This window comes from Montipora foliosa, chromosome 9 (assembly GCF_036669935.1).
Source record: "Montipora foliosa isolate CH-2021 chromosome 9, ASM3666993v2, whole genome shotgun sequence".
NCBI classification, from domain to species: Eukaryota; Metazoa; Cnidaria; class Anthozoa; order Scleractinia; family Acroporidae; genus Montipora; species Montipora foliosa.
Window position 1 is genome coordinate 32,211,547 of NC_090877.1, and position 15,623 is coordinate 32,227,169.

Below are 15,623 nucleotides of genomic sequence, written 5' to 3' on the forward strand. Positions count from 1 at the left end.
GGATTTTTTTGGTATTGTTCTGTAAGCAGGAAGGATTCACGAAAATAAACAGGTCTGTTGGAAGCGTGCTTGAGTTTCAACAAAATGAGCCCAAAAATCAGTGAAACATTGTGACGCCGATGAATAATAAAGTAGCTGCTATTTCCAAAATGATGGAATTACCTGGTGATAAATAACGTCGTACGCGTCTTGGAGAGTAAATTTTGACTTTGACAAATGGTTAACCTCAAGAGTTTGGTAATTGTGATCTTTGTTTTGACTTCGCTCATTTTATTTTCAAAGTTTATAACACTTGACAGAAAAAGAAACTTACAAAAACCCGGTATCTTGCCATCATTTGTTACAGATGCTTCACTGTTTGGCGAGTAAACATGCCGCGGTAACCACGGCGCCCGCTGAATTCCGGTCATGTCACTTTCGATTTTGCGATTTTAATGTTGTTTTCATGTTGTAAAAATGTTATTCTCGAGCGACCGTCCTGGAAACTTCCTTCTGCTCTTTCTAAAAATTGTGTATCAATATTTATTTACTTTTGCATCAATATTTGTTTTTGCATAAAGCAAGCTAACAAAATCTGTACCTTGCTGAGTTCGCATTTGTTAGCGTTAATAGCATTTTCGGTCCAATACTTCTGTTTTACTAAGGGGTCTATGTTTTAGGTCACCCATCCAGATACTAACCCCACCGGAAAGCGGTTAAGTGTAGTAAACTTTAGTATTACAAAGCTGTCAGATGCTCAGAGGGCACGCTTGAACTTGTGGTGAAAAGAAGTTGTGAGGGAGCTTGAAAATTATCAACATGTCCGCCCAGAAGCCAATGTTTCTCACTTCCCATTTATTTTCTTCAATCTTTCTGGGTTCAGTACTTTGAAAGTAACCACATGTCTTCTCAGGCTATTTACCCAAGACTTCTACCATGGCACTGCAATGATAGACAATACCAAAACAATATCGAGCACTGTTGAAGCTACATATTACGCAAGGACAACTTGAATCTCCTGGAAGACAACACACAGCTCAGTTGACATTATGGGACAAATCGCTGTGTTACTTCACTACCACACGGAAGCAATGCGTGTCTATTTTTTCTAAAGAGGACAGGAATTTCTTCTTTCTTACATATGATTAATTAATAGGCCGGTAGCCGGGTTTTTAACCTCAGAAAAGGATCTGTTTCGTCGTACGAACGTGTGAGGACCTGTGAGCCAAAGGGCCTCTGCTGGTATGACTTCTGGGTGACCCCTTAAATGGTCTTAATGACCCCCAACTCGAAAAAAATTGCCTGGAACGCTCCACGTACCACAGGCAACCCAGTGTACCCTCACGGAGGGTCTAGTTATGATAGAACTACACTAAGTACAAGCGGTAAAAATTAAATAAAGTACTTTGTACGTAAAGAATAAAATTAATAAAAAGTTGTTGTCTCAAGAGCATATTTTCAGAATACATTACATAAAGCATAAGCACGAGCCACACACGCAAGTGCATTAAGGGACTGGTCAGAAAGTATAGGGGAAGGTGGGCCAGAGCAGAAAGGGGGTGGGTCATCAGATTTTGAGCCCTTATCAAGGGTGGGTCGTTCGATTGTCAGCGACCCATTGGGGGGTGGGTCATCCTATTTTAAACAGGAATAGGCACATTGTTAAATATATATATATTTTTATGATCGAGGGCTTGATTCTGTTGAAATAGCTAACAATAAATTCAAAGCATGGCAGCTTTAACGACGTCCAATTTTATCTTTGTTCGTAAAATACAACTGTTAAACCGAAATTAAAATGATAAAAAAAAAAGAAATCTCAGATGAAGCTCAGATGAAGAAGATATCCCTTTTGCAAAACTTGCCTCTATAAACAGTTCGAGTGATGGTGACAGCAATGTGCCATTGAGAAAACTTCCCAACACATAATTTGATGGCACTAGGATGAGAAACTTTAAATAATAACAAGTCACTAATTAAACATGGCTTACAAAAGCTGAATTAGTTAAATAATATTCTCGTTAGTTTTACATGCTTTTGTATCTGGTTAAGAAACAAACCTAACCATAAATGAACACCACCACAACTTCATAAACAAATGCGGTATAACTGATTATATAACAAAAAAAAACTTTTATCAGGGGGTGGGTCATGTAAGTTTCAGCCTTCATTTAGGGGTGGGTCAAATAGTTTTGTGCCAAAAGTAAGGGGTGGGTAATGTGTTTTTTATCTGCCGCATTTCCAATTGCTCCGGCCCACCGTCCCCCCCTCCCCCCCCCATACCTTTTGACCAGTCCTTAACATGTTGTTAATCAGTGTCTATTGGTTCTAACAAAAGGCTCTAATGAATAACAAGCTACTGTGTTAGCGTATGCTTCTTATGCTTATGCTTGCGTCGCTATTAAAAACTAGGCCTTTCTAACAGGAACAAGGCATTTTTTTGTAATGTAATTATATTAAAAGGCAGAATCGCAGTAACGAGGAAGCAGGTAAAGAGAATGAGTAAACGTTTGCGAATTCCAGTCCAGCCGACTGGGGAAGCTACGGGCAAAGATGAGGTCGCAATTGAAAGGTTTTTTGTCCTTTAGATTTATTTTTGGCCATATAATAAACATCTTGTTAAGTAAGAATTTGACCTCAGTTTGGTCCTTGGTATAGATGGAACGTCTACCGGCGACCTTCTGTAAAGACCTCCCGCTTTGGTTAATAAGATCTAATTACGCTCTTAAGCTTCAATAAAGCTATATCTTTCTTAAAAATGCATAAAACTCTTTGGAGACTGGTGAAAAAGTAGAAAACTAATTAACAGGATCAAGTTTAAAAAAGGAAGAGAAAGTAATATATTATTGTATGTTCCTCAGAATTTCTGACTCTGAATTCTTTTTCTTGTTTTGTGAAAAGGATTCTAACCAGTTTAACCTCTTCACCTTGGATCGAAATAAGATGAAACATAATCAAGACCAAACAAAGTTTCTCTGCACGAAAGAAGACCACGGGCCGCTAACTGAATTACTGAACTTTGTTCTTGACTACTGCATAAGTTTTGGTGTAAAAGTTGATAAAAAAAGCAAACAGAGAGCACATGTATCCAGACTGGAGCCACAATAAACCATTTGGAAATCCACAGTTACTTTGAATAGCGTTGGATGCGTGGGCAGCAACAATCAAGAACTGGATCTAAAATGAAAAAGAAAAGAGGCTACAATTAGTGATTAGACGCAGTCAAGCGAGCTGAGCGCGTGATTAATTGCAATTTTACTTTCTAATTTTAGAACCTGAAACGTTATACTTTGACTACAATGAACGTTACCATTTATTGACCATATGTCAGTTTGTTGTTGATGGGGTGGGATTTACTCGATGACATGAGATGTGGTATCTGTTATAGTCGAAGACATCACAGGCAGAATAAATTTATTACGCAATGATCAAATCGTTGACGAACAAGAAACCAGAACATGGAATTCGACATCTTAAGATCAACCTTAACATTCTATATATCACGAATTTTTTTTGAGGAAAGACAAACAATTTGACAAATCAAACCAACAACGAAAAGATAGAGTGGCATTGAGTGAGGATCGATTGCGTCAATGAATGACTGACTTGATAACATAAATGCGATCTGCACTGGCAGAGCCGGTTATGTAAATCAAGCTCACGTGTTACTCTAAAGTACACGTGTACAAGAGAATATGTGCTGACGTAATCACTAAAAAGAGGGGAAATGAAGAGGATAAAATTGGAGGAAAAAGAGAGACTTGCACAGAGAGATCTTGTCTTGGGATGTGACAATTGATTCGACAGGTGAAGAACGGGAAAAAGAAACGGGTAACGAAGTAATTTTGTTGACTGGGAGACCTTTTGTCTGGGTGAAGAAAACCTGGACTACAACTGAGTGGATCTTATTACAACAAAGTAATCACATTACCAGAGCAGAAGGAGAGTCTGAAGTATTTATTTACAGACGACATATCGTTGACCTCATTTGTTTACACCAAGCCAACAGGGGATGTATTGTCTGGCGAAACAGCTCCGTCTTTTGTTTCAAAATAAAAGAGCATCGAATAGGAATGAGCGTTTTAACAACTCAATAAATGAAAATGAGAGGATGTAGTTAATAGCTCAAGATGTAACTTGAGAGATGGCAAAAGATACAAGCATGCGCTTGAACAGACAGACAAAATTTTATTTTTACAGTTAAGGTAATTAAATCACAGAATGACCATGCGACATAAATGTAATCTAAATTACAGTTCACAGTTACAGGGACGCAGTTTTACTAAAGAACAACCTCTCACTACGTTACAATACATAAGGTCTAGATAACTACAATGATCCAAACAAACGTAAAACCTCCTTAACGTGAGTGCAATAAACTCATTCACCATAAAAGACAGCATATATTTTCTAAGAACAAGTTAAAATTGCACGTCCGTCTATCTTCTGACTCCTATTTTTAATCTTTATTTAATACAGCATCATTTGATGAATCCGCGACTTTTTCGGTCAGCTCAGTCCGCTAGCGATCTCAACGGGAAATTTAGTAGTTGCTAGCCATTACAAAAATTGGTCCCCACTACGCCTGCGCTTATTTCGGAGAACAGTTTCGGTGCTGACCGACAAAATCGCGGTCTCTGGTGTGGACGAGATTGGATGTCATTTCGTTTTATTGGAATAGATTGAATTCAGGTCACAACTTGGGCTAACATATGCATTATCTAGTCGTGTTTCTTTTGTTTGTTTCTTCTGTTGGCCTTATTTGCGTCGAGGTATGATTGGATGTAGAAGTTGCCAAAAAGTATAACCATTGTGGCGACAAAAGACAAATGTAACAAGAGCTGAACGTTCCCCCAAAAACCAATGCAATTACGTCGAAAGGCATTGGACAAGTATATCACAACAATCACAAACTGAGTCTGTACAAAAAAAGAAAGAAAGAAAAAATCGGTTACAATTTGCTTGTGACGAAACTGTTATGTTTGACAACATTCTAGTGCTGTTACTACGTCCCACATCTTTAAAAAGGGCCTTACTGGCATTCAGTCGGACAGCCAAGTAGCCAAGAAAGGATTCGGAAATAGTGAAGTTCCATTGCCTATGTGATCGTTTAGTCTTATCAGCCCCGAGGAGAGAAAAAGGCTTACCCACAGTCAATACGAACCATATAGGGCTTTTGATTCAGTATCGGCCCCAACTCAGATGATTTGTGCCAAGCCCTACTGTAATTTTATACTCATTCTGTTCACAGAAATTTTCCTTTTATTTGCATCTCTTTCCACGTGAGTTCCGCATGCAAAGATGTGAATTCAATTTTATTGCTTTTTGCACTTGGTATGAAAATGGCAGAATTTTGTTGCTGATAAACTAATTTTCCTACTCATTTTGCCAAGAATAATATAACTTAATTCACTTCAATATCTGTAAGAGTTCAATTCTGTTCCAAGCACGATTTTAACAAAACTGGTAAGTTCAACGCGACAAATAGAATTGGGATTGGCCATTAACTCGTTGACATGTTAACAACCAATTTCTTTTCCATGGCGGTTAAGACGCACAAATGATGTTTTTTGCCTTGGGTTACATGTATACTACACTAATATTTAGTTGTATTTTTATATACACTTACATATTTTCCATGATTTTACTTAAATCACGACTAATCCGCTGAGATTTGCAAGCAAAAGTGTTCAATTAAGTTAATGGTGAAGAGAAACATGTACCTACAGGCCTTCCTGGTGTCTGTTGTCTGCCTCAACATTGATTGTTCCGTCAGGAGCATAAGGGAAAGGAATTGGTTCGTTTCAAAGGAGCATTGGTTGAAAGTATGCCGTGGTTTGAAAACACTTCTTAAAATAATCAAGATGTTTTATCCAATTGTACTATTTTCATTTTTCTCGGTTCTTTCTTTCCTTCTTTTTCTGAATCATATAACATTATACACAGCATCGTTGGAAATTAGTTAATGGTTGAAGAATCTTGTGAGTAAGGCCTAGCTCGCTCAAGAGTGAATTTTGTTTATACAAGTTATTAATCTGTCACTACAAGATGAGACGTTCAAAAAACTCTCCAATTTTTTTGCGGATTGCCAAAATTCCGCCACTCTTCAAAGAAGCCGAAGTGATTTTTGGCAATGGAACCAATTTTGTTTGTTTAAGCATCAAGGTGTCATTCAACCTATTCGTGTACAGTAGGCCTTAAATCTTAAATTTCGGTAGGAAATAGATCATTGCAATTTCAAACGCGTAATCATTGTGGCAGGGCAAAATGAAGTTTTTCCACGTTCTTTCTGCAGTTTTCACAATGGGAGCGGCAGTTATGATATCCGATATCCAGCATACGTCTAGGGATCCTACTCTGAGAATTCGGAGCGATGTACGCTGAGCCAGGTGTCAAGATCGAGTTCCCCTGGTTCGTCTATTTTGGCGATCGCAGAGCAGAGCAATGTTGTAATCTTTCCATTGTCGAGTGAAAAGGGAAAAATGAGCTCTCCTTCATGATGAGGCGGTTTGGTTTATGTGATTGATGTATGCGTCAATCACTGGCGTTTTGGGAGATGATACTTTTTTTTTGCGACCCGTTTAAAAATTTGGAACGCTTTTCAAAAAATTATCGTCAAAATTTTTGATAATATAAAAACCTGTTCTAATGCAACCATACAGTATTTTTATCTTCAAAGAAGACTGGAAACACCAACTTGAATGACAGCGTTCGATCTAGCCATTTTTGTTGTGGTAAGAACCGTTGGCCGACATTTTGGATAGCAAGACTAACAGAGGCCTCTCCGCCTCTTCCCCCGCCCCTCGTCTCAATCCTTTACGGGCTGCGTGCTTTCAAAATGCCAGCCCATTACGAACTTTAGACCTTGAACAAGCGCCCGCCTGCCAAAAAACGCCTGCTCTGCAGGCTAAGTTCGATCAATGGCTTTTTAACATTCAGTTTTGTCATGTGATCTCTCTAGAACCAGACCTCTTGGTCCGGGCTGTGCTATAACATGGACTGGTTTAAAATTCACTCTTGGTTATTGGGAGTCTGTCGTTTCCAATATCCCACCATCCTAACACATTGCTCAGTTCTGCATGAAAAAGCTCTTGATTTGCAGGATTTAGAGCACTCTCTACTCGTGAAATCTGGCTTGTCTGACCACGTATTAAAGACTCTTGACGGCTTTTGAAAATACCTCTTACTTTACATGACTACTGAGCGCTCCCGCCTCGTCAAATATGGATAGTGATGGAAACTACTGCCTGATCACGTGTTTATGCAATTTTCGACAGTAGTACTTAAGTTCTGGTAATAAAATGTGAGTTCGTGTCTACGTTTTTGCAGCACTAAGAATCAGGAAAAGATGCTGATTGTTTGCTGTAGTTTATAACAACGGATTAAAAAAAATAAAAATCAGAGATTCTCCTGAACAAAATGCAAACTGCACTCTGTATGGACTTCAAACTTTGAGGAGGCCAAGGAACTGTACTCAGCTCAATCTCAAATGGTGGAAAGAGCTTACGGGAACAGTTGACAAGCACCGGAAATAACACCAAGGGTTTTGCTTTCTTTTCTCGTCAAATCATCGCAAATGTCTCATCGACCCTCCCGCAAAACCCAAACTCAGCTCTGTGTTATTAGGTGAAGATTATACCCTGCCTTTGCATGGCTGCGTTTTGCTTAACCCCTGCAACTTGGAACTCGAACGAAACACTGAAAGAATTGAACAGTTTGCAGACGACAAGAATTGGAGTTTTAATTAATAGGCGTCTGACTGGACAAAGGAAAGTTTTAGTTTAGTACTGTTGTTTGGCCATCTTGGTAACATGAAAACAAAGGCAAGATTTCTCACCAGTTGAAGTTTGGTGATGTAACGCTTCCACCATAAGTATGGACGCATTTGAGGACCAATAGCCGACAGACAATAATATGCATACATCACCACGTGCACGAAGCTATTGCATGCTGCACCGAAAAAAGCTGGAAAGACAAAAACAAAACAAAAAGAGGAATCATTACAGCAAATAATAAAAGCGTAAAGACGGAATGAGAAGGACGTTAAAACATGCTACTTAGAAATAAGATACTTACAGACACCTCCTGAAAAGAGAAAAAATGAAACAAAACAAATATCAGTAAAAAGAAAGTCGTAAAAAAATGCTTCTATGTTAAACGATCTTACTCACAAGGAAACCTTGTTCAACGTTTTTCACACACAAAATTTCGATCTTGTTTCTAGTATTTTTAACTCGTGACCATGAATGCGCGAAGCCCAAGAAACAAGTCACAGCAGTAAGCGGGGTCTGCATTGGTACCTTCTTTCCTAAAATTTATTGGAGGTTACTTCCAATTCACTTCGTCATATCAAGGCCCCCATTACATTTCATCTACATTCATGATTCGACCCATGGGGTGCTTTGATCTTTTCAATGTCATCAATTTTTACTTGTTCTTTTGCTCCCTTTCTCCCCCTCCCCGACCCTTCGATAGGGAACATTGTCCCGAATGAAACAATATCCTCATCTAACCTGGAATATATTTGCAAACCAACCACCACAAGATACACATGCTTGTGTGATGATACACGTGTAAAAATGTTACTTGATTGTTTTTCTTGCGGAGAATGAAGAAAAACTGCCAAAAAACAAAAATCGGTCAGATTTGCAGTAACAAAAAATATAAAAATTCAAAGCGAAAAATAAATAAAAAAGAAAAATAATAATAAATCTCACTGTGTCCAAATATTCCACAAACTTCGACAGCCAGTAAACGTAACAAACTCGGGCTAGCTGTGAACATAAGAGCATCCTTATTTGAAACCTGTTCATATTCACCGATAATATGTATTTAGGTAAGCCTAAAAGCGGAGCCTCGATCATTATTTATTTAGGTTTTTGTTTTCAGATATTTTATAACTAGTCTGCTTACAGTCCAGTCCAACCTGCTCATCAGTATAAATTAGTCTACTTTCAGCTTCCGTGCTCATTTCACCGTTCTTAGTCACCATTATTCAGTCTGTTTTTCTGTGCTTATGCTTGCTCGTTCTTCTGCTAGTCGTCAGTTTAACAAATTGATGTCAGTTTTTCATGCGTCTGTCCTGTTATTGATCATGAATTTCATAATAACATTGTCAAAGTAGCTGTGGATCCACGAGGCGATAGCCGAGTTGATCCGCAGACTACTTTGACAATGTTATGACGAAATTCATTGTCAATAACAGGAAAGCAGCATGAAAAACTGACATCAATTGTTTTTTACAATAACAAAATAAGGCAGAGGGATTAAAATTAAGTCAAAACACGAGAAGAACGCGGGACAAAAATGCGAGAAACTTCAATCTGAAGTGAACAATGATCGCGTCATCATCGCATAAATTATACATTATGTGTCTGTCCGCTTATTAACAATAAAATTAGCCAATGAGCGAGCGAGAATTTTGCAGTCATTGTAAAAATATAAATGTCGTCTCTTTACTCGGGCTCCTTCTTGCTTTCTTTCGTTGTTTGTCACTGATATTTCGCCTGTTTCTTGCGCTCACAGTTGCTCTTTCACTTTGAGCATCGCTTACTAGTCACCTTCTTACTGGTTTTCTTTCTCTCTGTCTTTCTCTTCCTTCGTTATTTTCCTCATACGAAATACTTAGCTTGTTCTTGGTTGCCTTCAAATTTTTTGCTTGTTTTACTAAAACGCAGTGCCAAATGCAGTAGGCTGGCCTTTCAACTTCCCGCCAAAAAATAGGCGGGTTCCAGTCAAAGCAGCGACGGATACGATGAAGTCATGAACAAAACCAATTTTATAATAGCTCCGCTATAAACAGCAACGCGCATGCAATGACTGTTATAGATGGTTACCTACTCTATTTAGTCTTTGATCATCACGGACTTGGGGTACCGCTTGACAAAAGAAATTGAAGTTTGGAATATCCAGAATTGATGCGACAAACTGAGAAAAAGAGATGAAAGAAATCAAAAACCAGGACAAAAGACCGAACAGAAACAGTGGAGGTATTAAAAACCGATGCCAAAGACTCACTTCGTATGACATCCAAGCTGATAGAACAACAAGTGCAAAATTGTAGACAATCAACAACTCTCTAAGATTATAAGCTTCTCTTTTTTCCATGATTTTAGGACCAACTTTGACAATGAAAAGATACATGGCCACAAGTGAGATGGTGGGCCATGGTGTAGCAATGAGCGGCCAGTCTGCCGTCTTTGGATCTGAAATAAAAACAGAACAGTTTGGAACAACGAGTAAACTGTGAGACAAAGGTTGAAGTAAATGACAGTGATGAAAACTGGATATCGGCACTCGATTAGGTTAGCTTCTTAGAGTTATCTTGGGTGCACATCTGCGTAAAATATACTTTGCAAAAATTATACGTTATCTTCTATATCTCTCAGATAGTACGCGCGCTGTGATTGGTTAAATTAGCGGGTCGTATTCTACAGTACGGCTCGATAAATTTGACATTTCGATAAAACATTCTCTAGCAAGTTTTGATATCTTTTCTGTTGCATAAACATGTAAAACTGTTTGAATCTCGCAAGCGACTATTTAAAAAAAAACCAAGAGATTTTATCGTTTTTCAGATCTTTATGACGGTTGAACCTTCCGCTTGACTTCAACTATTGTAGTTTCCTTTCCCGCGCGGCTGGTTACTACAGAGATACAATAAATATCTTACTAACCTCGTTTGCTCGGTCCTTACTGTAAATTACGGACCCTTGTTTTTTTTCCCAAAACGCCGGCCGTAATTTAGAGTACGGCCCTGAGTCCTTGAACTCGGTTAGTAATTGTTGTTTGATTATGAAGACGATGATTATAGATAACCGTAAGGGGTAACATTAAGGGAGCGGTCGATTGGCCCTATTCCGGAATAAGAATACGTAGAGTAATGATCTAAAACGGTATGTCTGGCGTTTTGAAGCAACAGGGATAATAAAGATATGTTTAAAATAGTATTTTAGCAGACAATTTTAATGTGAATCTCCGTAAAAACGAAGGATTCCTAACTTTTATGCCATGTATTCCTACTGTACGGTCAATCGAACGCACTCTAAGATTTGTTTAGTTTGTCACATTCTTCTGTCAAATTTCGACTTTTTGCTAATGAAGTTAACGGGACACTTGTTAAATTCAATGGCCGTTTTTAACTCATTCATGCGCGCAAGCGCAATAAATGAGTTTTTGTGGAGTGGGCATTTGGTGTGGACCGTGGACTGCGGACTTTAGGAATCTTCGCCGAAATGCCCTCGAAGCCAAAGCCGAGCCCGGACATTTTTTTTTTCTTTCGAATACCAAGAAACTCAGTCTGTTAACCCTTTGGTTGTAACCACTATGAATGTGATGCACGAATTACTTTGTCAGTACACACTTCTTATTCTACTTCCACTATCGAAACAAGTCCACAATTTAACTGTACGTCACGCAAACAACAAACGGATGCCGAAGATGGCCAACTTAAAATTATGTCTGATAGGGGACTGAAATAGTTTTGCATGTAGGACATAAGTGATTTTTTGTAAGTTTCTCCACAGTTGCCTCACTCACAAGCTTATAGCAACATTGTTAATTTTAAGGGGGGTCATCAAGTTTGTTGCTCATATTGTATAAACATGAATGAGTTGGCTCCAAGGGGCCTTTCATTATACTAGCGACGCATAATTCGTCTGGGTCGAACTTGGGCAAACCGTTTTTTCTGCGTCTGTTAAATTCGTCTAGTATAAAGACGGGCACGGGACGCATTATGCGTCTGGACGAACTTTCCAGTTTAGCGCATCTTGGAAGAGGAACTAAAGTGGATAGTTCGTGTAGACGCGTTATGCGTCTTGTGCCAGTCTTTATACTAGACGGATTTAACAGATGCAGAAAAAATGTTTGCCCAAGTTCGTCCCAGGCGCATTATGCGTATTTCATGGTTCATCCCGTCTTTACACTACACGCATAACCATGATGAGAGACGCATAATTCGTGTGGACAGATTATGCGCCTCTAGTATAAAAACGGCCAGTGATTCTTAAATTCATAAGTATCAATAGAATTTAAAACACATAACTCACCACCGTTCTCTATAGCCCACTTGTAGTAATCTGCTATACGTTGCGCAGTGGTCATGATTCTTTTTTCTTTCAGTCAGTTTCAGGGACCTGTGACAAAAGTATTCAAGTAACAACACATGAATGCACCAGTCTTCGTTTCGTCAGCGACTAGGCTTGGATAAATTCTGCCGGCGGAATTTCCAGCAGAATAATCAAGCAGAATAAGGGGAAATCGGCGGCACTACTATTATGCATAACAGTTGCGAAAAAATTTTAAAACTACACAAAAAATAAATGGAAAATACCTCGAGTTTGATTTAATTATTCGACCTAACGCAAAATGAACTAGAATTTTCGTTCGCATAATAAATATATCCGAATTAGTTTTGAGGGGTTAGGCCCAGGCTCCCTTCTGTATTTGCGAAATTTTTTTCAGATACCGCGCAGAATGCGAGCAGAGTAAGGGTGTCCCAGCAGATTTTCGAGCCGAATAAGCGATTTTTACCAACTTTATTCACCAGTTTCTGTAGAAACTACGTCCATTATCTCTCTTACATCGGGATGGACGGTGCATGCTAGAATTGCACTGTTTTGTTTACACTATTTATTGACTCTGTAACACTTATGAAAAGCTTCTCTGTTACTATTTCCGTGACACTTAATGTACATATTGCGTAACAGCCGGGCACATATGAAGGTGAACGGCGGTCGAAATTTTTGCTTCAGACAATAACCGAAGGATATTTGGAGTCAAAGAAATGGTTTTTAAAAGACTGATTACAATTCCCGAATCTAACAACAGACAAAATATTAACCCTAACCCGTGTATAATTTTGTATAATTTAATATTACGGGTAGTGTCTCAACCTAGTACCGACTATCCGCGTGACTGTCGAAGCAATTGATCGAATAAGTCAAAAAGGAAAGAAATGAAACGAGAGAATTTAGTTGCAATAATAAGGAACTCAAAACAACGTACAAATAAGGAAATGTATGTTCACCTTGAGGGTCCAGCGTACGTTATTTGCTTGACCTGAACAATAAAAGTAAGAATGCCACCTTGAATCAACTTTAAAGCAGAGAGAGTGATAACGTGGGAATAAAACTTGCCCGACAACAGAAAAAATCGGTGGCTTAGATATACGGCAGTTTACAATATTTCACACTGGGACGAAAACATTTCGAGACGCCAGTTAAACATTATTAGAGAATTATTTAGAAGATCAAGCCAATGAAAAGTGCGCAGGCACAGGTGTTTTATTTGTGACAAATCGAACCACCTGTAGTTAACTATGCATTAGCAAAACATTCAGGTTCGTTGCCCAATATTCACATTAAGAAATTCACATGTCTTACTTGCACCTGTGGTTGAAACTGGTTGCTGTAGGACGCATTAGCACAGGCATTTACAGTCCATAATCCTCAAATATGCTCACTCAAAAACTACCGCGGTCGAACAAAGATCGAAACAGGCGATTTCGAACTACGAAGTTTAATTCACGAGGTGAGCAGTTTTCCGTCACGCGTTATCTCCGAATTTCCCGAACAATGTCCGACTTATACAATGCTGTGGAATAGCTTAAATGATTTCAGGAAGACAATTAGTACTACTCTCGCTGCTTAAAGAACCTTTCCATCGCTGAAAAGAAAGACCGAAATGAACACAACATTTAGCCGAGCCAACTTATCGTCTATTGCAGCCCGAGGGCAAAAGAATCCCAGTAGTTTTCCTGTGCGTTTGCGTTCAAAGTGTCAAGCTCACGCAGTCGATCACATTTCTGTCACACACTAGGCATAACTCCAAAGATTGAAAGAAACACTTTCGGGTAACCGTCTGTCCACTTCACACTCGCTCAATGGTTATTGAATTTTGTCTATTTGAGAAGGAACTACGCGTTTACTTGTTTCATGTCCCAAAAATGATGGTCAACGGTGAGAATAACTGAAAGTTTGCAGATGTTTTCTCTGTAATGTGACCGTCATGATCACCACTCATGCATACAGACTAATCTGAACTGGCTGTCAACGAAGGCACATCTTGAGCTCGAAATAAGGTCGGTAGAATTGACCAATCACAGCGCGTGCACTGCGTACTCGAGTACTGCCCGGGGGAGGGGGCGGGGGCGGTACTTGGGTCAATTTTCCCTGAGTATGTGCTGCTGGCCTCTCTGAACCCCTACCCCTTTATAGTCTATTTCATGGCCAATTATAGCAGGGAGTACTGATTTAACATGCAAGTCACAGTTCAGTTCCTTTATATACTTCTAGGGTGTAAAAACATTTCACACCTAGAGGAAACGAACAACATAACGCAGCCAAACTTGAAAAGAAAAATAAAAAGAAAAAATAAACGGGAGGCGGCATAAGGGTGATGCAACAAGAACGCCAGTTTGAACACAAGGGGCAGTGGAAGACAGTACCAGAATGACCACCATATCACAGTACCAAGCAGCGCTGTTCAAAACTTGTTGCGAAGTGAATTATTCCCTTGAAAAAAAAACACTCATTCTTGTAAGTAGCCTCAACAAAACACTTCACAATAGAGCACAAAAGTACTACGAAAAACATTCAACAGTAACTAGTCAAAAGCTGTATTTAAATTTGTTTCCCACTTTTTCTTTCACGTAGAGACATGTTTTGATGGCCTCCGCAAGAGTTTTTTTTTGGCACTTTCCCTCCCTCCCCGCCCAGCGCAATGGATAGAAAAGCGGCCACCTGGGATGGATGACCTTGAGTAACCTTTTCAACCGGCTTGTGTTCTGTAACACCTAAATATTGCGTTACATGACCAACCTACATAGCACTTTGCACAGCTCAAACACGAACTCGTGCTCCCTTGAAACAATCTTTCAATCAAATGTTCAACAATAGCATCACAGAAATACTAACAAAGACTTAATAATTTTGCAAACAGCTAAAAATGGCAATAGTAGGGCCTCATTTGTCATAAATTGTGATTCCGAATGGGGTGAAAATAGGAACAGTTAAAGTTGATCGAATGAGTTTCTATGCTTAAAAGTTTTGTCTCACCAGTTTACTTGAGAGCTGCAACGAAGCTTTACGGAAGAACAAGACGATTACAAGCGAATTCTACGGGCAAAGGTAGAGTGCACGGAGGACAGAGCTGTGGAAGCAAAGATTATTGCTGCCACGTGATTGGTTATTTCACTGTCATAACGACACAAGCCCAAAATAAGAATTTTCATTGTCATCCATACGATAGACACTAGCTCAGGCTGGGCGATGCACCTCCGATCAAATCGCTTCTCTGGGTCCAAAATGTCTCTCAGGCGGCTGAAAGAAAGATCTGAAATAATCGGCTGCTCCTGAAAATCTCAATTAAACTTGCTTTAAGGTTTAATACAACATCGAGCGACACAACTCTGACTTAGGGCGAGTGACTTAAAGGCACCTGTGTTGAGACCGTAATTCTTACTTAAATTCCCGGAATTCGGGATCAGAGCCTAAACGCTATCCAGGTGAACACTGTGTGTTTGGACAAAGCCTTAAAACACCTACGTCATGAGATTTTTGACACAGTTGTTTCTATTTTTTTTGCGCGAATGAACGTGGATCAGGGAGATGTATCACGTGAAATACTGTCGTCAAATGATCTGT

The 15,623-nt window shown here is 39.2% G+C and overlaps 1 protein-coding gene across 1 annotated transcript; it reads right to left on the reverse strand.

Annotated features, from left to right (window-relative positions):
• Positions 1-817: 817 nt before the first annotated feature.
• LOC137970324 (very long chain fatty acid elongase 4-like) lies at positions 818-13,749 on the reverse strand. Its single transcript, XM_068816849.1, has 10 exons — positions 13,362-13,749; positions 13,007-13,038; positions 12,027-12,113; positions 9,997-10,184; positions 9,820-9,906; positions 8,697-8,753; positions 8,493-8,598; positions 8,056-8,064; positions 7,817-7,944; positions 818-3,156 (listed from the first exon to the last, which is right to left on the reverse strand). The coding sequence occupies exons 3-10, from the start codon at positions 12,079-12,081 to the stop codon at positions 2,989-2,991; spliced, it is 798 nt and encodes a 265-aa protein (XP_068672950.1). The 5' UTR covers positions 12,082-12,113; positions 13,007-13,038; positions 13,362-13,749; the 3' UTR covers positions 818-2,988.
• Between the last annotated feature and the right edge of the window lie 1,874 nt (positions 13,750-15,623).

Coding starts and splice junctions, on each gene's coding strand:
- LOC137970324 (XM_068816849.1), bottom strand. CDS start 12,081: ATGACCACTGCGCAACGTATAGCAGATTACTACAAGTGGGCTATAGAG. Junction 9,907..9,996: donor CAGCTTGGATGTCATACGAA/GTGAGTCTTTGG, acceptor TCTTTTTCTCAG/TTTGTCGCATCAATTCTGGA. Junction 3,157..7,816: donor ACATCACCAAACTTCAACTG/GTGAGAAATCTT, acceptor TTTTCATTTTAG/ATCCAGTTCTTGATTGTTGC.